General features: G+C 43.4%; 1 protein-coding gene across 3 annotated transcripts; it reads left to right on the top strand.

The window, feature by feature from the left end:
- Positions 1 to 15,038: 15,038 nt before the first annotated feature.
- LOC123045199 (beta-glucuronosyltransferase GlcAT14A) lies at positions 15,039 to 23,315 on the top strand. Of its 3 annotated transcripts, XM_044468157.1 has the most exons (5): positions 15,039 to 15,774; positions 17,272 to 17,347; positions 17,433 to 17,548; positions 21,141 to 21,181; positions 22,304 to 22,596. In XM_044468157.1, the coding sequence occupies exons 1-5, from the start codon at positions 15,261 to 15,263 to the stop codon at positions 22,316 to 22,318; spliced, it is 762 nt and encodes a 253-aa protein (XP_044324092.1). In that variant the 5' UTR covers positions 15,039 to 15,260; the 3' UTR covers positions 22,319 to 22,596. The 3 variants fall into 3 exon arrangements, with proteins under 3 accessions (XP_044324092.1, XP_044324093.1, XP_044324091.1); XM_044468158.1 differs by lacking the exon at positions 17,272 to 17,347 and having other exon boundaries at positions 22,304 to 22,612; XM_044468156.1 differs by lacking the exon at positions 21,141 to 21,181 and having other exon boundaries at positions 15,045 to 15,774; positions 22,304 to 23,315.
- Positions 23,316 to 23,841: the final 526 nt, after the last annotated feature.

Here is a 23,841-nt window from a genome sequence, read left to right as displayed (position 1 = left end):
TCCCATCTCGGTGAGACCGAGATCCCTATCGGTGAGACCGAAAAGACTAAGGTTTGTGGCAGTGGCTATGTCAAGAGTACTCGATGGCGCCGGATAGATCAAATCAGTAGGGCTGAGTTTGACTTTTGGTTTGGGACATATTTGGATATGAGAAAGTAGTTGAGGCTTTTGGAGCATATCACTAAGCATTTTGAGCAAGAACCTGATTAGGCAACACCTCACGCCCTCTTAATAGTATTGGCTTTTCCTATGGACTTAATGTGATCTTGGATCACTAAAAATAAAATGTAGAGTCTTGTAATTTGAGCTTGAGCCAGTCATTTTGTCCTTAGCATTTTGAGGGGTCCACTTTCTTAACTCATGCCATGCCAATCATTGAGCTTTCCTGAAATATTTATCTTGAAATAGCATTAGATCAATGAGATATATGTTGTTAGGAATTACCAAAACCACCCAGGGATAGTTGCACTTTCACGTCTCTGCATATGCTAGGCTCGTCAAGTTTAACCCGAGTATTATGCATGTGCAAAAACTGGCTTGCACCCGTTGTATGTGAACGTAGAGCTCATCACACCCGATCATCACGTGGTGTCTCAGCACGAAGAACTGTCGCAACGGTGCATACTCAGGGAGAACACTTATACCTTGAAATTTTAGTAAGGGATCATCTCATAATGCTACCGTCGTACTAAGAAAAATAAGATGCATAAAAGATAAACATCACATGCAATCAAAATATGTGACATGATATGGCCATCATCATCTTGTGCCTTTGATCTCCATCTCCAAAGTATCGTCATGATCTCTATCGTCACTAGCATGACACCATGATCTCCATCATCTTGATCTTTATCAACGTGTTGTCACATGGTCGTCTCGCCAACTATTGCATTTGCAACTATTTCTATCGCATAGCGATAAAGTAAAGCAATTATATGGTGCTTCATATTATGCAATAAAGAGACAACCATAAGGCTCCTGTCAGTTGCCGATAACTTTAACAAAACACGATAATCTCATACAACAATTTATATCTCATCACGTCTTGACCATATCACATCACAAATGCCCTGCAAAAACAAGTTAGATATCCTCTACTTTGTTGTTGCATGTTTTACGTGGCTGCTACGGGCTTCTAGCAAGAACTGTTCTTACCTACGCATCAAAACCACAACGATTTTTTGTCAAGTGTGTTGTTTTAACCTTCAACAAGGACCGGGCATAGTCAAACTCGATTCAACTAAAGTTGGAGAAACAGACACCCGCCGGCCACCTGTGTGTAAATCACGTCGGTAGAACTAGTCTCATGAACATGGTCATGTAATGTCGGTCCAGGCCGCTTCATCCAACAATACCGCCGAATCAAACTAAGACGTTGCTGGTAAGCAGTATGACTATTATCACCCACAACTCTTTGTGTTCTACTCGTGCATATAATATCTACGCATGGACCTGTCTCGGATGCCACTGTTGGGGAACGAAGTATTTAAAAAAATCCTACGATCACGCAAGATCTATCTAGGAGAAGCATAGTAATGAGATGGGAGAGTGTGTCCACGTACCCTCGTAGACCGAAAGCGGAATCGTTTAGTAACGCGGTTGATGTAGTCAAACGTCTTCACGATCCAACCGATCCAAGTACCGAATATACGGCACCTCCGTGTTCAGCACACGTTCAGCATGATGACGTTCCTCGAGCTCTTGATCCAGTTGAGGATGAGGGAGAGTTCCGTCAGCACGACGGAGTGGCAACGGTGATGATGAAGTTACCGGCGCAGGGCTTCGCCTAAGCACTACGATGATATGACCGAGGTGTTAACTATGGAGGGGGGCGCCGCACACGGCTAGGAACAATTGATGTGTGTTCTAGGGGTGCCCTCCCCACGTATATAAAGGAGGGAGACGGAGAGGCAGCCAGCCCTAGGGGGGCGCGCCAAGGTGTGGAGTTCTACTAGGACTCCCTAGTCCTAGTAGGATTCCACCTCCCACACAGAGTAGGAAAGGGGGAAGGGAGAAGGAGAAGGAAGGGGGGGCGGCCCCCTTCTCCTAGTCCTAATCGGCCTCCTGCCCAAGGGGGCCGCACCAGCCCCTTGTGGGCTGGTGTGCTTCCCTCTTATGGCCCATAAGGCCCACAACTTCTCCCGGGGGGTTCCGGTAACCTCCCGGTACTCCGAATAAATGCCTGAATCACTCGGAACCATTCCGATGTCCGAATGCAACCTTGCAATATATGAATATTTACCTCTCGACCATTTCGAGACTCCTCGTCATGTCCGTGATGCCATCCGGGACTCCGAACAAACTTTGGTACATCAAATCGCATAACTCATAATACAAATCGTCATCAAACGTTAAGCGTGCGGACCCTACGTTTCACGCCCAATATGCGACCCTATCCTAAAGGAACTCGAAGGTCCCACTAAGGATAGAAGCACATATTGGAGACGCTTTTGCAAGATGGATATCATTACATCATACCATTACATAATAGTTGGGGATACGTACAAGAGGCACATAATGCCACACGAATACATCAACACAATACATAAGGCAACATCCGACTACTGATGAAACACAAACAGAAACTCAAACGACATCCACCCTGCTAGCCCAGGCTGCCGACCTGGAACCTATCCCCTGATTGAAGAAGAAGCAGGAGAAGAACTCCAAAACAAGCAAGCATCACTCTCGCGTCATGATCATCGCATAACCTGCACCTGCAACTGTTGTTGTAGTAATTTGTGAGCCGCGAGGACTCAGCAATCCCATTACCATGGGTATCAAGACTAGCAAAGCTTAATGTGTAAGGAAGGGTAAAGTGGTGAGGTTGCAGCAGCGACTAAGCATGATATGGTGGCTAACATACACAAATAAGAGCGAGAAGAGAAGCAATGGAACAGTCGTGAAGCTAGCAATGATCAAGAAGTGATCCTGAAACTACTTACGTTCATACATAACCCAATGACCGTGTTCACTTCCCGGACTCTGCCGAAAAGAGACCATCACGGCTACACACGTGGTTGATGCGTTTTAATTAAGTCAAGTGTCAAGTTCTCTACAACCGGATATTAACAAATTCCCATCTGCCAGATAACCGCGGGCATGGCTGTCGAAAGTTTAAACACTGCAGGGGTGTCCCAACTTAGCCCATCACAAGCTCTCACGGTCAACGAAGGATATTCCTTCTCCCAGGAAGACCCGATTAGTCTCGGAATCCCGGTTTACAAGACATTTCGACAATGGTAAAACAAGACCAGCAAGACCGCCCGGTTGTGCCGACAAATCCCGATAGGAGCTACACATATCTCGTTCTCAGGGCACACCGGATAAGCTAAGCGTACAGGTACCAACATAACCCAAGTTGCTAAGGGACGGTCCCGCACAGTGCTCTAATTTGGACCAACACTCGAAGGAGCACTGGCCCGGGGGGTAAAATAAAGATGACCCTCGGGAGCGCGACTCCCAAGGGAAAAAGGCTTAGGTGGCAAATGTTAAAACCAAGGTTGGGTCTTGCTAGAGGAGTTTTATTCAAAGCGAACTGTCAAGGGGGTCCCATAAATCACCCAACCGCGTAAGGAACGCAAAATCAAGGAACATAACACCGGTATGACGGAAACTAGGGCGGAAAGAGTGGAATAAAACACCAGGCGTAAGGCCGAGCCTTCCACCCTTTACCAAGTATATAGGTGCATTAATTAAATAAGAGATATTGTGATATCCCAACATAATCTTGTCCATCATGGAGCAATCTTCAACTTCACCTGCAACTAACAATGCTATAAGAGGGGTTGAGCAAAGAGGTAACATAGCCAAGCAACGGTTTGCTAGGAAGGGTGAAAAGGTTAGAGGCTGACATGGCAATTTGGGAGGCTTGAAGAACAAGTGATAGGTAGCGCAGCATGGCGATAGAACGAAGCAACTAGCATAGCAATGATAGTAATGAGATCCAAGGTGACGGTCATCTTGCCTGAAATCCCGCAAGAAAGAAGGACGAGTCCATGAAGAAGATGAAGCCACGAAGACTAACCAAGCGTAGACGAATGAATCCTCACGATCGCAACGAAACAGGAACTAACGAGAAGAAGCACAACCGGAAAGAAGCAAACAAACATGGTAAACACACAACACATAGACATGGCATGATGCTCAACCAAGTATGATGCATGACAAGATTAAATGTTGTTAACATGGCAAGAGGTGAAGCATAATGAAACTACCTATCTAGGCAAGTTTAAATGAGACCGGAAACAACAAACAACAATTCCGGAAAATCCTCATGAGCAATATTCGAATTTGGTACTATTCTGCCTAAAATCATATGTTATTGTTGTTAAACAGGAAAATAAAGTGCAGCAAGATAATCTATGCATTTTTCTACCCCATTTACATATAAAGTTTATTAAAATTGGAGCTACGGTTATTTAGTTATGAAATAAATCATTTTAGCATGGCATTTGAGCAAATTTAATCAAGCAGCATTTGAAACATTTTAAACATGGATGAAAACAGCATATTATGAAACTAGATGAAATTCTAAGCATTTTACATTTACTCCCTCCGTAAACTAATATAAGAGCGTTTAGAATACTAAAATAGTGATCTAAACGCTCTTATATTAGTTTACAGAGGGAGTATAAATTATTTTAATCCGATGCACCATTTATGAGTTATTAAATGCATGATCTAGAGGGACTTTTCTGAAAAAATGTAAAACATAGGATAATGCTAAAATCGCAGCGCAGGGAAAAAAATAACACGGGCCGCATCTGGCTGGGCCAACAGTGCACAGGAGGGGCTGGGGGGGGGGGGGGGGGTTCTCACCATGGGCCTCGACCCAGCTGGTGGAGAGGTAGGCCGGTTGCTGGCCTTGGAGGCTGCTGGCCGAGGCGTTGTCGCGGTCAACGCGTGCCAGCGGATCGAGCGCGAGCAGTCGCTGCTCGTTCCCCTCGGGCAAAACAGGGGCGACGACAAAGCAGAGGAGGTCGCAGGCAGGCAACGGCGATGTAGGGAGCGACGACGGTGAACTTGGCACGCGAGGTGAGGGACTTGGCGGCCTGGCGAGGGCATGCATGTGAAGGGCGTCGGGGTGGCTGGTTCTAGACGTGGGGTTTTAGTTCAGGGCAGCGGGTGGATGGAACCAGCGAACGGAGCGGAGCTCCATGCTTCGGGCGCCATGGACGAGCTCCATGCATTGTTCCTGTAACCCATAGCAGAGAGAGGGCTGGAGAGATTAGGGAGAGCAGGGAGATGAATAAAAGAGAGAGGGGGAGGAAGGAGAGCGGGACGGCCCGGTCGCCGGCAGCTCGAACCAGTGGCCGGACGGCGAGGCACGGATGCCCGAAGAGCTCCTAGACAGGGGCTCGGGCGGCTGCAGGCGCGAGCGAGCGGGAGGCTCGCAGTTGAAGAGCTTGGGCAGGGGAAGGAATCCATCAGGATTGGGAGGAGCTCGGGCGCAGAGAGAGCGTCGGGCTCCAGATCAATGGGAGGAAGGGGCGACCTTGGGGGTGGTTGCGGGAGGGAGGTGGTTGGCTGGTTGGATCGATGGAGGGATTGGGTGGATCGGGATGGATCCCGAGGAAGGAGACGAGTGGATGACTGGCGGCGGCGCGATGGGACAAGGGGCTAGATTTTAGGGTTGCCGCCTAGTAGATTGGTCTATAAATATAGCACTGGATTTTGGTTAGGGGCTATTTCGTCTCTCCGATCGAAATCAGACGGTTGGGAAAAATAGACTAGGGAGTCCAATAAATAAAACGAAGATGTTTTATAGATGTTTGGGGATGATCCGGATCCATCGGTAATGACAGACCAGTTCGGGTTCGGGTAAGTTTCGGACACACACACGAGGGGTCTGAGAGAGGTCAACGAGGACAATGGCCTGACAAAATGACAACGGAGGCAAAGAGAGAAAGGGCAACTGCGAACGATTACGAGTTTTATGAAAACATGCAGATGCAATGTGCATGATGCTATGAGATGAGATGCATGACATGAACACAATTCAAAACAAAAAGACAAAACCCAACCACGGAGGAAATAACATATCACATAGCCGGAATAGGCAAGAGTCGGAGTTACAATTTTGGAAAGTTACATCCGGGGTGTTACACTACGGGTTCGAGAACTATGTAGACATGATCGAGACACATCTTCGGTCAATAACCAATAGCGAACCTGGATGCTCATATTGGCTCCTACATATTCTACGAAGATCTTTATCGGTCAAACCGCATAACAACATACGTTGTTCCCTTTGTCATCGGTATGCTACTTGCCCAAGATTTGATCGTTGGTATCGTCATACCTAGTGCAATCTCGTTACCGGCAAGTCTCTTTACTCGTTCGTAATGCATCATCCCGCAACTAACTCATTAGTCACATTGCTTGCAAGGCTTATAGTGATGTGCATTACCGAGAGGGCCCAGAGATACCTCTCCGATACACGGAGTGACAAATCCTAATCTCGATCTATGCCAACCCAACAAACACTATCGGAGACATCTGTAGAGCATCTTTATAATCACCCAGTTACATTGTGACATTTGATAGCACACAAGGTGTTCCTCCGGTATTCGGGAGTTGCATAATCTCATAGTCAGAGGAACATGTATAAGTCATGATGAAAGCAATAGCAACAAAACTCAACGATCATTATGCTAAGCTAACGGATGGGTCTTGTCCATCACATTATTCTCCTAATGATGTGATCCCGTTCATCAAATGACAACACATGTCTATGGTCAGGAAACTTAACCATCTTTGATTAATGAGCTAGCGTAGTAAAGGCATACTAGGGACATTCTGTTTTGTCTATGTATTCACACATGTACTAAGTTTTCGGTTAATACAATTCTAGCATGAATAATAAAAATTTATCATGATATAAGGAAATATAAATAACAACTTTATTATTGCCTCTAGGGCATATTTCCTTCACTTCTCTCACAACCAGGGGGTCTTTCTAGCACTTGGAAAATGAAAAAATGTTTTTATTACAAAATAATTGCAAATTCCTATGGAAACAGTGTCCACAATGGTAAAACTAATAGTTGTGCCAAATTTTGACATCTTATCATGGAATATGCCATGTATTTGGCCATGGCCATGGGCATATGCCTTGAAATCCATGCAAGTTCACAAAGGTAGGTCATTTTGTGTGATTTTTTCAGCCGATTGACCATAGATCCCAAGTAAAGATCCAAAATTTCCGGATCCCTCCCTCATTGCACCTGCAAGGCGACAAGGAGGGCGACTTCATATCCCACCGCTAGTCTCCCCTCCTCCTACCTTGTCGTCGCCACGGGGCGCGGCCAGATAAAGCCCGTACTGGGCGGTGGCGGCGGGGCCTTGGCATCCTCATGCGTGTGGGCGCTGGACGGGTAGGCCTCTCCATGGTCGAGCGCGGCGCTGGTGTTGGGCGCGGCGGCGTGGCGCTCGGGTTTGATGGCTCCACCCTATGGAAATGGCGATGGCACAGGGGACTGTGGCGCGACGGGCTGCACGACAGCGAAGCGTGCCTTGGTGCGAAGGCGATCTCTAGTCGATTAACAACATAGGCTGCGGGAGCAAGGGCTGGTGGCTGCTGCTTGATGACCCACAAGTATAGGGGATCAATCGTAGTCCTTTCGATAAGTAAGAGTGTCGAACCCAACGAGGAGCAGAAGGAAATGACAAGCGGTTTTTAGCAAGGTAGTTTCTGCAAGCACTGAAATTGTCGGTAACAAGTAGGTTGATAGTAAGATAATTTGTAATGAGCAAGTAACGGTAACAGTAAATAAAGTACAGCAAAGTAGCCCAATCCTTTTTGTAGCAAAGGACAGGCTAGAAATGTCTCTTATAATAAGCAAAGCATTCTTGAGAGCACACGAGAATTTCATCTAGGGTCACTTCCATCATGTTGGTTTGGTTCGGGTTTGCTACTTTGATAATTTGATATGTGGGTGGACCGATGCTTGGGTGCTGTTCTTACTTGAACAAGCCTCCCACTTATGATTAACCCCCTCGCAAGCATGCGCAACTACGAAAGAAGAATTAAGATAACAATCTAACCATAGCATGAAACATATGGATCAAAATCGGTCCCTTACGAAATAGCACATAAACTAGGGTTTAAGCTTTTGTTACTCTAGCAACCCATCATCTAATAACTACTCTACAAAGCATTCCCTTAGGCACAAAGATGGTGAAGTGTCATGTAGTCGACGTTCACATAACACCACTAAGGGAATCACAACATACATATCATCAAAATATCAAACGAATACCAAATTCACATGATTACTTGCAACATGACTTCTCCCGTGGTCTCAAGAACAAAGGCAACTACTCATAAATAATATTCATGCTCAAGATCATAGGGATATTAAATAGCATAATAGATCCGAACATATAATCTTCCACCAAATAAACCATCTAGCATCAACTACAAGATGTAATCAACACTACTAGTCATCCACATGTATCATTCCGAGGTTTCGGTACAAAGATTGAACACAAGAGGAACTAGGGTTTTGGGATGAGATGGTGCTATTGAAGATGTTGATGAACATTGGCCTCCCAAAGATTAGAGGGTTGTTTGTGATGACGATGGCTTCGATTTACCCCTTCACGAGGGAAGTTCCCCCGGCGGAATCGCTCCGCCGAAGGGCAAAAGTGCTCCTGCCCAAGTTTCGCCTCGAGAGAGCGGAGCTCCATCCCGAAAGTCCTTCCCTTATTTTTTCTAGGTCAAAAGACCTTATATACCAGAAGATGGGCACTGGAGGTGGGCCAGGGTGCCCACTACCCACCAAGGCATGCCTGGAGGGGCTGGCGTGCCTTGGTGTCTTGTGGCCACCTGACACCCCCCTCTGGTAGTTATTTTCTCCAATATTTATTATATATTCCAAAATAATTCTCCATAAAATTTCAACTCATTTGAAGATGTGCATAATAGGTATCTCTAACATAGCTTTTTCAGGTCCAGAATTCCAACTGTCGGTATTCTCCCTCTTTATGTAAACCTTGCATATTATGAGAGAAAAGGCATTAGAATTACTCCATAAAGTGTTGTAAAGCATCGAAACAATATAAATAACAGTAGGAAAACATGATCCAAAATGGACGTATCACTGCCCTGTCTCCTAGCGGTCGTGGCTATTGGTAGTGATCTCTGGCCGCGGGCGGCCCTCGGGCACGGCAACGTGTTGGAGCGGCGGGGGGATGCGTCCCTCATGGCCCTAGAGATCTTCACGCAAAGTCACCACTCTACCTGCGACCAGTCCTCTTTGATTTGTCCATCGGCGAGTTCCGGACTTCTCCTTAGAAGGAAAACAAGGACTGGCGTATATGACGCTCTTTGGACACCTTGATTGGATTGTCAGTCGAGTACACCCGCAACATCGGCATAACTATCTTCATCGGGGTATCACGAAGTTCTGTTTTTGTTGACACCTTGGGACATGTCAGCACCAAGATTTCCAAGGGATCAACACATGTGGAGAATGCCGCTGCGTAATTGGAGGAACTGCAAGTGGCGAAGGCGGGGTCTTGGATGCGATGAAGACTTTGCTTCACAGGTAGTTGTCCAGACTTGGCTTGCGGGATATGTTCCCGTCCAGACCGGGCACGAGTTCCTGTGAGCCTACTGGTACGTGACTTGTAGTAGTAGGCTCTGCAAGTGGGGGCGACAACATTGGAGGAGTTCTTTGTTGGTGGTCCTCCTTTGAGTACCGAGTCATGATTTACAGGGTGAAAACCCAAGGTCTGGCCTTTATTGGTTGTGCCTGGCAGTGACCTTGTTGAAGGCATTGTTTTGGGAACACGGTCTTTCTCGAGTGTGAAAACCTATGATCTTTGATCGGGCAACGACAACACTTGTGCATTGTTTCCTTCTTGAAGGCGTTGCTTTTGGAGAACCTTCTTTCTAGTCTAGGTGTTGTCTTTCGTGGTGGTTAGAGTGCTACTACTGCGGATGATTGATCACTGTGGCAGGGTCTTTTTATTATTTTATTTTATTTTTTGGTTGTGTGCATCCTGGACGTTTCTAGACATCTTGGTGGTGTAGAGGCTGGGAGTAATTGATATCTACTTGATATTAATATATTCCCCTTTTCAAAAAAGGTCATTTTGTGAAGGTTCTTTTTCAAACTTGTGGTATTGCAAGTTTATTATTTTTCCCACTAACTAGTTCACATAAGATGGCTCAATGCAAAAGGATTTCAATTTTTGAGCCTTTTCTTTCTTTGTTTCTTTTTCAAAATGTGGTCAAACTTGCAAGGTTGACCATTCCTGCCAGATGGTTGCGAATTTCAACTTTGGTTGTTCCCAGTCCCCACACCACCAATTCAAAAGCTTAAAATTATTTTTTCCAATTTTCAGGACCAAGATACAACACATTTGTAGTTCAAATTTGAGCACGTTCTGATAATTATCTAGAAATTCAATAAATGGATGAAATATAGAAATAAAACTAGAAAATTCATGAAACTTGGGCATTGTGCATCCAAGGTGGTCTTTGGATGAAAAATGCAAAGTCCCCATTTTCAATCTTATTTGAGGTACTTCTCTCACAACTAGGGGGTCTTTCTAGCACTTGGAAAATGAAAAAAAGTTTATTATTACAAAATAATTGCAAATTCCTGTGAAAACATTTTACACAATGCTAACACCAATAGTTATGCCAAAATTTGATATGTTATCATGGGATATGTCATGGATTTGGCCATGGCCATGGGCATATGCTTTGAAATCCATGCAAGTTCATACAAGGTAGGCCATTTTGTGAATGTTTTTTTTCAAACTTGTGGTATTGCAAGTTTATTATTTTTCCCACTAACTAGTTGACATAAGATGGCTCAATGCAAAAGGATTTCAATTTTTTAGCCTTTTTTATTTTCTTTGATTTTTTTTTCCAAAATGTGGTTAACCTTACAAGGTTGACCATTCCTACCAGATGGTTGGGAATTCCAACTTTGGTTGTGCCCAATTCCCACACCACCAATTCAAAAGCTTAAAAATGATTTTTGCCAATTTTTAGGACCAAGATACAACACACTTGTAGTTCAAATTTGTGCAAGTTCTGATAAATATCTAGAAATTCAATAAATGGATGAAATAGAGAAGTAAAACTAGAAGATTTATGAAACTTGGGCATTGTGCATCTAATGTGCTCTAATTTGGATGAAAAATGCAAAGGCCCCAATTTCAATATTATTTAAGCTACTTCTCTCACAACCAGGGGGTCTTTCTACCACTTGGAAAATGAAAAAAAATGTTTTTTTACAAAATAATTGCAAATTCCTATGGAAACACTGTCCACAATGGTAACACCAATAGTTGTGCCAAATTTTGACATGTTATCATGGATTATGCCATGGATTTGTCCATGGCCATGGGCTTATGCCTTGAAACCCATGCAAGTTCATACAAGGTAGGCCACTTTGTGAAGGTTTTTTTCCAAACCCAAACTTGTGGTGTTGCAAGTTCATTATTTTTTCCCACTAACTAGTTCACATAAAATGGCTCAATGCAAAAGGATTTCAATTTTTGAGGCTTTTTTTATTTTCTTTGCTTAATTTTTTCAAAATGTGGTCAAACTTGCAAGGTTAACCATTCCTACCAGATGGTTGGGAATTACAACTTTGGTTGTGCCTAGTGCCCACACCACCAATTCAAAAGGTTAAAATGCTTTTGCTAGTTTTCAGGACCAAGATACAACACACTTGTAGTTCAAATTTGACCAAGTTATGATAAATATCTAGAAATTCACTAAATGGATGAAATATAGAAATAAAACTAGAAAATCCATGAAAATTTTGATTGTGCATCCAATGTGGTCTACTTTGGATAAAAATTCAAAGGCCCCATTTTGAATCTTATTTGAGGTACTTCTCTCACAATAGTGGGTCTTTTCAAAAGTAACCAGTCTATCTCGGCTCTGGTTATATACTGTTTGGTCAACAAGGGGTCTTTTGCAAAAATTGCAGCTCTCTTTGCTCAGCTGCCGCCCGTACACCTACCATGAAGAGGGCAGAGCCACGCGGTGGTGCCCTATTTCTACCTCCACCGCGTCCACTGCTCCTTCCCGCCACTGTGCATTCCCGCCAATTCTATATGCCACAAAAACAATCTCCCGCGACCACCTGTATCCCACTCACGACACTCCCTTGATTGAATACTAGCATCCGACATCGTTCCACCAATTCTCCACTCCATTGCTTCCACACGCCGTGAAATCCAATCCAAATCTAGTTCAGTCGCCATGGTGAGGCAATGTTTAATCGCAAGGATCTCCATGGGAGGTCCTTTGCCCCAAGGCGCCGTTGCCCGGCACTGGCGGCGGCTCCAACTCTGGAGCAGCGACGGTCTCCAACTCCAGAGCGGGCTTTCTGATGACCCATAATACATAATTCTTGTTCTGGCAAGAGAAGTAAATACTCCAACACTGCATCACCAGCATGATCAATCTCACATGCTCTATCAGTAATATCATCCATCCCCAAACTTTTCCAAACCTCCCTTGCTTTCTTGCAAAGACATAGCATGTGCTTCATATCTTTTGGACTAGCATAGCAAGTAAGAAAAATCAGCAATATTTTTCACATGTTTGTTCGCAAGCGTAACACGGGATGGGAGAGTGCCATGTAGCGTATGCTAGATAAAAAATAACCTTTGTCAGGCACGATAATTTCCATAACCTGCTCCAAATATGGTTAGATGTGGTTTGTCCCATTCCATTGGTGTGTCTCAGTTTATTTTCATGTTGATAGTCTCATTCCACTAAATTGGCAGGCCGAACCAAAAATATATCATTTTTCATGTAGCGCCAAGCAATGAAATCTAGCATATCATGTTGCGAGAGTGGGATTGCGAGTACCCTTTGTACTTCAATGGGCCACAAAGTTTGTCTAATCAGGTCTTCATCCCAGTTGTTCGAGACCGGAGCGATCAGATCCCCCACCTTAGATAACAGTTGTCCCCCCTTCGGAGTAGCAACTTTCCTAGTGGCACAATTCGGAACCTAAGCGTCTTTGCAAATTTTGATGTTCTAGTCATTCCTCACTCGCCAAGTATGACCATGTTTCAAAGAGTTAACACCCGCCATAATACTTTGCCAGGTAAAAGAGGAGCCCTTCTTTAACTTAGTACTCCGTATCTAACAAATCACCATCAGGATAGTATTTAGCTTTCAGAATAGTAGCACAAAAAGAGTCGAGATTCTCTAGGAGATGCTAAGCCTATTTGGCCAACATTGCCAAATTGAAATAGTGAATATCACAAAAGCCCACTGTCGGGGATATACCCCGTTGAGGATAAGCCGACACTTAAACACAAGGGTCAAGACCCGTCGATGAAACCAAGAGGACAAGAGACGGCTCACCCTTAGGGCCGCTAAAGCCAGATTACGCAAGCCCAAAAGATGACCCGACCCAAATAGCAAGACCCGACAAGAGAAGCAAGACCCGGCGGAGGAAGCATGACCCGACAAAGGTAGAACATGGCCCAACATGGGGGTGCCCAGCAGGCCAGTTTTGGATCATTCGAACAATCCCTGGACTAGTATCTAGCTTGTAATAGAAAAGAGACTAGTTGTAGTCCTACTAGTACTCTACATGTAAGCCGACCCCTTCAACTTATATAAGGAGGGGCAAGGCGCCCCAAGGGGGGGAGGACATACGGACAAGTTCTAGACAGACAAATTAGTAGCTCTTGAGATAGAGGTAGCGAAACAGCACCCTTGTAATTGAGATCATCATCATCAATAGCAACCAAGCAGGATGTAGACTTTACCTCCACCACGAGGGGCCGAGCCTGATTAAAAACTCGCGTCTTTCGATTTCGACCAACCCCGTTCAAGCTACCACCTAGCTGTGATGGCCTCACAACTTAGTTCTTTCACGAGGACATCTGCTGTGACAAAACCACGACACCCACCCCTCCTTTATTCTTAGGGACACATATTTTCTACCAGACCATCCAATGCACCCTTCTATGGTTCTCCTCGTCTCCCCACCAAAAATGCTTCATCAGGTCAATAATTCCTTTAATTTTTTTTAGGAATTTTATAGGCCGACATTGCATAGGTAGGTACGGCTTGGACAACAGACTTGAGAAGGATCTCCTTACCTCCGACAGAAAGTAATGTTTTCTTCCACCCACTGATTTTCATAATATTTTCAAATATTGGAAACAATCGGTTTTATCTAACCCGACGTTGGCTGACAAGCCCAAATATCTATTATTAATGGCCTCAATCATTATATTCAATGTGTTACATATTTGTTCCCTGATTTCCACCTTCATATTAGGGTTAAAAAAGATGCTGGATTTATCAACACTAACCATTTGCCCCAAGGCCGCACTGAGTGAATCTAGAGCTGATTTTAGTACTTCCGCGTTGTGCAAACTAGCTTTCATAAGAATTAGTGAGTCATCAACAAAGAGAAGGTTAGTAATGGGTAGGCCATCCCTACAAACTTTCACTCCTGTAATATTTTTATTTTTCTCTGCATGTGTTAGAAGAGCAGTCAGCCCCTCTGTGCATAACAAGAATAGGTAAGGTGACAACGGATCTTCCACATTAAACCGAACTCGGTATTCAATAGTTGACACACATTGCATAATGAAATTTACCCAATTCTCACGTAAGCCTAGTATACACCCTCTTTGCATTCTCTTTTGTTTTTGATTGTATGAAAACACTCGTAAACCGTTAAAATATTATCCATAATTAATCTAGAAGGCACAAAAGCACTCTTGAGTGGTTTGTTTTTTCTGATAGAATTTGAGTGTTTTTTCTTTAAAAGTGTCATAAAACTTTATTAAATCATCACAATGTTTAGAGGGACAAAATTAAGATCACCCAAGTGATCAAAACATGGCGACCAAAATCCGGTTGGTTTTTGTGTTGGTTTGGTGTCGGCGTTTGTGTTGCCTTCGAACCGAACGCCGGCCCGTCCGTCCGCCGCGCCCATTTGAACACCCCGCAGCCCCACCACAACTAAATGCCAACTGGTAACTTCCCACCACCGCACCGCACCTTCTTCTAAACCTTTCGGCCCACGACGCCACCTTGCGCCCGTGCCGTGCCGCCTAACTTTTTAAAACTCTCTCCTCCTGTCCCCGTCCCTCAGTCCAAGCATCCATTTCCGAACCACGCACTAGTCGACGACGACCACCTCGCCGCCGCCGTAACGCTCACGCTCTCCCCTTACCACCCATTACCGCGCTTCCAGTTCCGTGCGCCTCATGCCGCCGGCCGCGCGGGTCAAACCTCCTAAAACATGAAACTCGGTGCAATGAGGCCGTGCCGCTTGCCGCCGGCCATCGCGGCCGCCGCGCTGGCTGCGGCGGCGCTGCTGGTGCTCTTCCGCGCCTCCCCGTACGGGCTCGCCTACCCCCGCGCGGGAGTCCAGCCAGGGCCGCCGCTCGTGGCGAGGGGTCCTGGGAGCCCGCCCTCCTTCGCGTACTGGATATCCGGCACGGGCGGAGAGGGCCGCAGGGTCCTCAGGCTGCTCAGGGCGGTGTACCACCCGAGGAACCAGTACCTGCTGCACCTGGACGCGGGGGCGTCGCGGGACGAGCGGACGGAGCTGGCCGCCGCTGCGCGGGACGAGGCGGCGTGGAGGGAGTTCACAAACGTCGACGTGGTAGGGGAGAGCTACGCGGTAGACAGGACGGGCTCCTCCGTGCTCGCCGCGGCGCTGCACGGCGCCGCCGTGCTGCTCAGGATTGGGGCTGACTGGGACTGGTTCGTCACGCTCAGCTCCTGGGACTATCCTCTCGTCACGCAGGACGGTAAGATACTTCTAGCAATCACCCTTCTGATGTACTACTGTAGTATGCTCTTCCTTGATGTTTAATTAATTTTCTATGTTCTTGGATATACATGGAATTAGTTATAGAAAAAGGTGTAGTTGGTATTCGTGGATGGTTATGATTGCGAATTTGCGATGTGATCCATTGCTTGCCTCTCAAGACTCAATGAGATGGTTTCTTTCTTGCGAGTTACGACTTGATTGTACACAAGTTACCATTGAGCTGGGGCGGCTGACATAGCTTTCTTTGGTTGTTGTTGCCTGACATTACAAGCTATGAATCAGTCTAAAATCTCACATTTGAATTTGATCGTGCTGTTAGTCCTTGAAACTGTTAGGTACTAGCTGCACCTTTGTACAACTCTGTTTCTAGCTGTGCCAATTTCAGTACCATCCTCAAGGAGTCAAGGGCGTTGCAGTATGTTTTTGTGCTGAATTGTTCGAACGGTCTTCTATGGATAGTTGTCCGTACTCCGTGGTACTACACTTGCTTAATCAATTCTGCAACAACCTACCAAGTCGGGCAACTCATGTGTGCTTCTGAAATTTGATAATCAGCGAGAGCTATCATTGGGATATTGCTCAAACGTCACATAAAGCACTTTCATTTGATATGACAGATTGCCAGTGGCACCATATTTAAGAGGGTTGAGGTTAGTCAGAACGGTTGCATTCTTATCTTTGAGCCTTATTTAATACTCCCACTGTTTCTCTTTACTTTGCATTTAAGTTTTGTGTTAAGTCAAACTTTATAAAGTTTGACCAAAATTGTATGAAAAATATATCAATATTTATAATATAAAATCAATATTATTAGATGCATCAATGAATTAATTTTCATATTGTATATCTTTTGTATTGTAGATGTTGATATATTTTAATATAAACTTAGGCAAAGTTTACAAACTTTGACTGAAGGCAAATCTTATATTTGGAGTAAAAAGAAACGGAGGTAGTACAGTATACCAATAATGCTTGACTTACGGGTGTAACTCATCCGTAAGAGTCTATATTCCGCAAATAAAAGAACTCCTTTCAAGAAGGGTAATGCGTAACAGGGCTTAGTGCGCTACCCATGGGATGCCTTACATCCCGCTCATCACAATCATGTGTGAGTCCATGTGGCCAGTCACACTGCGCAAGGCCGGTGGCGTTGCAAGTGATTTCTCGTTTGATTTTATACCATCAAGTTATGGTGAAAAATATTGTTGCTTGCTGCTCTCAGTAGGAGTGTACACATTTTCCTTTATATAAAAACCTGGAAAAAAATGACAAAATGACATTTTCTGCACACAACCAACAAATGTCCACTAATGAAGACAACATATATAGAGCTTCTCGGCATATATTGTTGATTTGTTTGTTTAATAGGGATATATTGTTTGTTTGTTTATAGAGATATGTTTTGGCGAGTGCCCAATGATCATCCCTTTCACTTTGTTTTAATAATTTTAAAGCAATTTTTATTTAAATGCAGATCTCTTTTATGCATTTTCTTCTGTACCAAGGCACCTCAACTTTATTGATCACACTAGTAACCTCGGATGGAAAGAGTGAGTTCTGTAAGCAGGAAAATTTCTAGAGTGTAGCTTGCTATATCCTGTTTCGTTCCCTAAACATTTTCCTTGGCCCTTTCAGGCATGAAAGGTTTGAAAAACTTATTGTCGACGCAAGTCTATATATGGACAAGAATACCCAGCCCTTTCCTGCGACAGAAACAAGACAAATGCCTGAGGCATTCAAAATATTCACAGGTGTGTGCAAACATCGTTTCTAGTTCAGGTCTTTTTCGGTATTTAAAACATTTCTAAAATATAATAGGACATCAGTGATTCAAATAGGTTTGATTAAACTCCGGTGCTATTAAATCTGGAACAAAGCCACCGACCGATTGTTCTTTTATGTGCTATTGATTAAATAAAGATCACTAAGATTAGCCCTCATGCTGAATCAGACATTATGAGTTAAGAATTATAAGCATACAAACACTTCTTTAGAAGGAAAATAATAATTGAAGGGACTGTTAAGGCTCATCTAGATGTGACATAACACATCTAATATGACATCATCACTGTTTTGCAGTCCCTGTTCCCAATTCACGAAACAGGCTTACCCCCCGCTTTATATATAAAGCCGCAACTCCCATGGCCTCCCCTCGGCCTTTGTCTTTGCCACTGCTTTTTTTGTTCCTCTTGATTCATGCGTGCGTTCCAATTGGGCTGGTTCGATGCGTGCCTGTATTTCAATTAGGCTGTTTTTTGGTCTTTACTTCTACTTTGTTTTGTCCCTTGACCATTTCGATTGAGCTGCACAAAGAAACACAAGAAAATACACAGGCACAAAAAATCTGGACAAATTTTGTGTTGAGAGTAGACACGCAACTGGATCGGAGAATGTGATTAGAGGATGGGTCAAGGGCTTCACGGGGCATGGAAGGTGGTTCTGGTTCTTACTTTTTTTACTCTCTCACATTTTCAAGGAAAACAAAAACAAACAGAAAAATGAATGCATACGCAGGCAACCAAAAAATACAATGGCCCAGGTAGGTAAATCTCCACCCAGCCCACTAAAGAAAGACATCGAAACGAATCAAAACCGATGATGGCCCAGGCAAAAAACACAAACCTCGCAGCAACATCCTGAAACTGTCTCATGCGTGATAAGCAGTACGAATCTTGGAGCTACAGTGCAAAATTTAGTTGAGACATAGCTAAATATCATTTCGATGAGATTTAGCAAATCTGATGATTAAACTCTATAGTAACACCTCCAGCAAATTTTCAAATGAAAACATAACAAATTAAGTTTCAACCTAGGAACTTGTTTATATTGAAGAATTGTGAAATATTAAATTAGCATATGACTAAGATTTTGCTCATGAAACTATATTTTGGCACGTATCAATAGGAAAATCGAGAGTACTTGGGGATTGAAAGAAGGAACCATAGTTTCGCACGAAAAAAGGAATCATAAAGTCAAATCACGTGATGATTGGGTGGAGCTATTATGTTCATACAAACAACAACAAAGCCTTTAGTCGCAAACAAGTTGGGGTAGGCTAGAGCTGAAACCCGTAAGATCTCAAAAACCAACTCATGGTTCTGACACGTGGATAGCTAACTTTCACGCACCCCTGTCCATGGCTAATTCTTTGGTGATATTCCAGTCCTTCAGATCTCTCTTTACGGACTCCTCCCAAGTCAAGTTTGGTCTACCTTGACCTCTCTTGACATTATCTACACGCTTTAACCACCGCTATGCACTGGAGTTTCTGGCGCTCTACATGTATATGCCCAAACCATCTCAGACGATGTTGGACAAGTTTCTATTCGATAGGTGCTACCCCAACTCTATCATGTATATCATCATCCGGACCGGATCCTGTCTTGTGAGGCCACACATCCATCTCAACATGTGCATTTTCGCTACCCCCATCCGTTGAACATGCCGCCTTTTAGTCGGCCAACACTCGACGCCATACAACATTGCGGGTGGAATCACCGTCCTATAGAACCTGCCTTTTAGCTTTTGTGGCACTCTCTTGTCAAAGAGAACGCCAAAAGCTAGGCGCCACTTGATCCATCCGACTTTGATTCCATGGCTCACATCTTCATCGATATCACCATCCTTATGCAGCATTGACCTCAAATATCAAAAGGTGTCCTTCTGAGATATCACCTTCCCATCAAGGCTAACCTCCTCCTCCTCGTGCCTAGTAGTACTGAAATCACATCTCATGTACTCGGTTTTAGTTCTACTAAGCCTAAAACCTTTCGATTCCAAAGTTTGTCTCCAAAGCTCTAACTTTCTATTAGAGAATTTTACGGTACATCTTACTCCTAGGGAAGAGGAGTAGTATAGGTTTTATCTACCCGATGATATTATAAGGCGTAACGGTCAAATTACAACCGGCCTTTTTTTGGTAAGTGCATCAATGTTTAAAACAACCAGGCTTTTTCTTGATAAGCGCAATAATGTCTAAATCATGGGGATATTTTTTCTCTCCTAAGACCCATTTCGTACAACATGGGCACATTGCTACGATGCTCGTTTTCTTCGCCTGTTCCTCTTGATCGGCCCCTTGAAATCTCGGCACTATGCTCACGCCCTCACTTATGGCCCTCGCGATCGCAACAATGGCACCGTATTGCAGCCAGGACCTTGCAACCGATCGCTTGGTGTTCCTCATAGTTCTAGCTTGGTAGTATGCGAACCTAACTTGCCATTGTGCTATCCGACACTACCTCACCACTTTTCGATTAATATTCGTTAGCATTATTAATTAGTAATTAGATGCAAACCATGCTGGGTCACTAGAACTATTAGGATGCCAAGAAACGAGCTCATATACACCCGTATGCGACTAAAGAGTTAGGATAAAGAAATATTTGATAATTTGAAGATTTTCAGTGTCTTTGTTGGGGTAAAGAAATATTTGATAGTTAGAATAAATTGATGTCAAGTAACCATAATTTGTGGGATTTTTTTATTCTCCCGATTCTACCCCTATAACCCATATACTACTTGTGTTGGGTGTCATATACTACTCATAGGATTTAGTAGTATAGATCATTCTCATCCGTTAAAATCTATGGAATAGACGGCTAATATATGTTAGAGTGTACTGTAAAAGGTCTCTTCTATTAACTTCCATCCGACAATCATCGAGTAGCACCACATCATCCTCAAAGAGCATACACCATGGGATATCAAAGATACGGGCTCAAAGTTGACCCTTGGTGCAGTCCTATTTTAATCAAAAAGTCATCAGTGTTGTCATCACTTGTTCGAACACTTGTCCGAACATTATCGTGCATGTCCTTGATGAGGGTAATATACTTTGTTGGGACTTTGTGTTTCTCCAAGGCCCACCACATGACATTTCGCGATATCTTATTGTAGACCTTCTCCAAGTCAATGAACACCATATATAGGTCCTTCTTTTGCTACCTGTATCTCTTCATAAGTTGTCGTACCAAGAAAATAGCTTTCATGGTTGACCTCCCAGGCATGATACCAAACTGATTTTTGGTCACGATTGTCATTCCTCTTAATGGCTCTCTCCCATAACTTCATTGTATGGCTCATCAGCTTAATTCCACAGTAATCAGTAGAACTTTAAACACCCCTTGTTCTTGAAGATTGGTACTAATATACTCCGCCTCCATTCTTCTGGCATCTTGTTTGCCTGAAAAATGAGGTTGAAAAGCTTAGTTAGCCGTATTATCGTTATGTCTCTAAGGCCTCTCCATACCTCGATGGGGATAGGATCAGGGCCTATTGCTTTGTCTCCTTTCATCCTTTTTAAAGCCTCCCTGACCTTAGACTCTTGGATTCATCTCACAGGACGTCTGCTGGTATCATCAAAGGAGTCATCCAGCTCAATGGTAGAGCTCTCATTCTCTCCATTGAACAACTTGTCAAACTACTTCCGCCATCTAGTCCCCTCATCCTTCACAAGGAGCTGTTATGCTTATAACCTCCAAGAGAAAATAGTGCATCTCCCTAATTATCTTGAAGTATATATAACTAATGTTTATGATAATCAAATTCATTTATAAAGAACTTATCGGTCCACATAAGAAAAGCAATTGCAATATTTAAAATATAACTTTGTGTCCTATAAGCATTCCAAAGAGCTCGGGCTTCCCTAACTTTTTCTATTGAAGTTGAATTTTTTATAAGATGAAAAATCGAAAGCAAATTGTAACAGTACAATTTTCTTCAACCCATTCTTCATTTTCTTTCCTGCTGGAGACATTGAAAACGTGATTCATGATGGTCATAGATAAAGGAAGAAAGCTACCTATACTTTGCCATTGATGTGTCGGGAAAATGCTGAAAGAAATTGTGGGTGATTAAAAATCCTGCACGAGTACTGAGTACGAATAAATCCACGTGAGAACTCAGGAACTATCACACCGTGATATAAGTTAAGGAAAAAAACAGAGGTACATTAAGAATATTTTGGCCAAATTAAACGTTTGATACATAGCCAAATATGTCATAACGTATTTTAGCCATGCACATCCGACTTGATAGTGATTTAGAAAAGGACTAAGATATTGTTACTACCACGAGTCGTTGCCTCTGTTTTTGATGCCATAATGTAAAGTGATTAATTGTAGTGAAATTCTAAGAAATATTCACAGCTTAAGTTTTTAATGGCAACATTGACAATCTAAGTTGGTCGAACATGAGAAGCTTGTACCCATTTGCTAGTACTTCCTCTGTAAAGAAATATAAGAGCGTTTAGATCAATAAAGTAGTGATAGTGATCTAAGCGCTCTTATATTTCTTTAGAGGGAGTATTTCTTAAATGTTAGTGACCATCCACGTAATTAGGATACTTGTGTTCAAATATAAGAAAGTTCACATGCTCATTGAAGTTATATTTAAGTTCCCATTCACTTTCTTAACTTACAATTGGCACCCCCATTAATTCTTATACTTGACAGTACGTAGTACACATATATGCATTTCTGAATGTATTTTTTCCTATCTCGCAGGCTCTCCATGGGTAATTCTGAGTAGGAACTTCACTGAACATTGCGTGCATGGCTGGGACAACCTACCCCGCAGGCTACTGATGTACTTTGCCAACGCTGCTTACTCCATGGAATCCTATTTCCAGACCGTCATATGCAGTTCATCTGACTTTAGAAACACCACTGTCAACGGCGATCTACGTTACTTTGTTTGGGATGATCCTCCTGGGCTGGAGCCGCGTATTCTTGATGAAACGCATTTCGATAACATGGTGAACAGCAGCGCTGCCTTCGCAAGACGGTTTGCAGAGGATGCACCAGTGCTGAAGAGGGTTGATGATGAGCTACTGAACCGTTCTTCGGCGCAGTTGGTTCCTGGTGTGTGGTGCCGGAATTTGGGTGAAAAGCAAGGAGGCGGGGATGTGAAGGCATGCTCGAAATGGGGCGACATTAACGTTGTCAGGCCTGGGCGTGCTGGAGAGCGGTTGAGGCGCTTCATGTCTGAGATCATTCATATAAGAGGATGCACGGTCACAGCAGCTAGCTGAAAGCCGGATCCACCACCAGTCTGGAATTCTTTGTCAAGAGAGCAGTTAACCAATAATTTAAGGAACACATTCTTCGCTGCAGGTAAAGCACGTGCTGCTGTAGTCGACAGTTCTACCAGACTGCATAATACCACTGACGCTCCTTCTACACAAACTAGGTATAAGTATTTACTGTATAAAGCTGTAACTGATTTGCCCCTTTTTTAACCATATGGATAGGACATAGAATAGGTTACACTGCAGTTGTTATAGTAGAAAAAAGGTTACACTGCACTAGTCACTTGTCAGATAAGTATATATACACAATGGTTGTAAAATGGCGGCTTGAGTGGTCAGGTTAGATCATCACGGCCTACTGATTTTGCTAAATATTTTCGAACGATGATTATATGAAACTTTAGGTGGTTCTTAAGACATTGCAGCTGGTGGCATTTGTGACATTTAGTTTTTGTTTTTTTGGAAAAGGGGTTATTGATCTGATGTAAACTGTAGGTGATGTTTGCACCAAGAATTAATTAGACTCTTGGGATGCTTTTGGTCACCTGCATCATTTTTTGCGTTGTTTGTTTCCTCCGTTTGTGGCTCCACTGGGACACGCTAGGTGGTTGGCGAGTTAAAACAGATGGACATAACCTGCAAAAAAAAAAAAAAAACAGATGAACATGAAATAATTGAAATCGACATTGACACCTTACTCAGACTTCAAATTTTTATGTCCAAGTCTAAGAAAGCCCTTTATTTTGAGAGCAGTGATTTGGTGCCCAGGATCATCTGTATCTGCAATGAAGATTTTTTTTTAAATCCAATTTTGTTTTGTATGATAGATAATTTGGTGTGTGAGATGCGCTTTAAATTTCAGATCATTTGGACATTTGAGTAGCTCTCGGCAAAAAATTCAAATTTGGGGTCTGTAAAAAAGTTTATTTTTCATGTACTGTTGTGACCCAATTTGTCTTTTTTTGCCGAGAGCTACTCATATGTTCAAATGATCTGAAATTTAGAGTGCACCTT

This window comes from Triticum aestivum, chromosome 2B (genome assembly GCF_018294505.1).
Source record: "Triticum aestivum cultivar Chinese Spring chromosome 2B, IWGSC CS RefSeq v2.1, whole genome shotgun sequence".
NCBI lineage: Eukaryota > Viridiplantae > Streptophyta > Magnoliopsida > Poales > Poaceae > Triticum > Triticum aestivum.
This window is presented reverse-complemented; position numbering and strand designations above follow the sequence as displayed.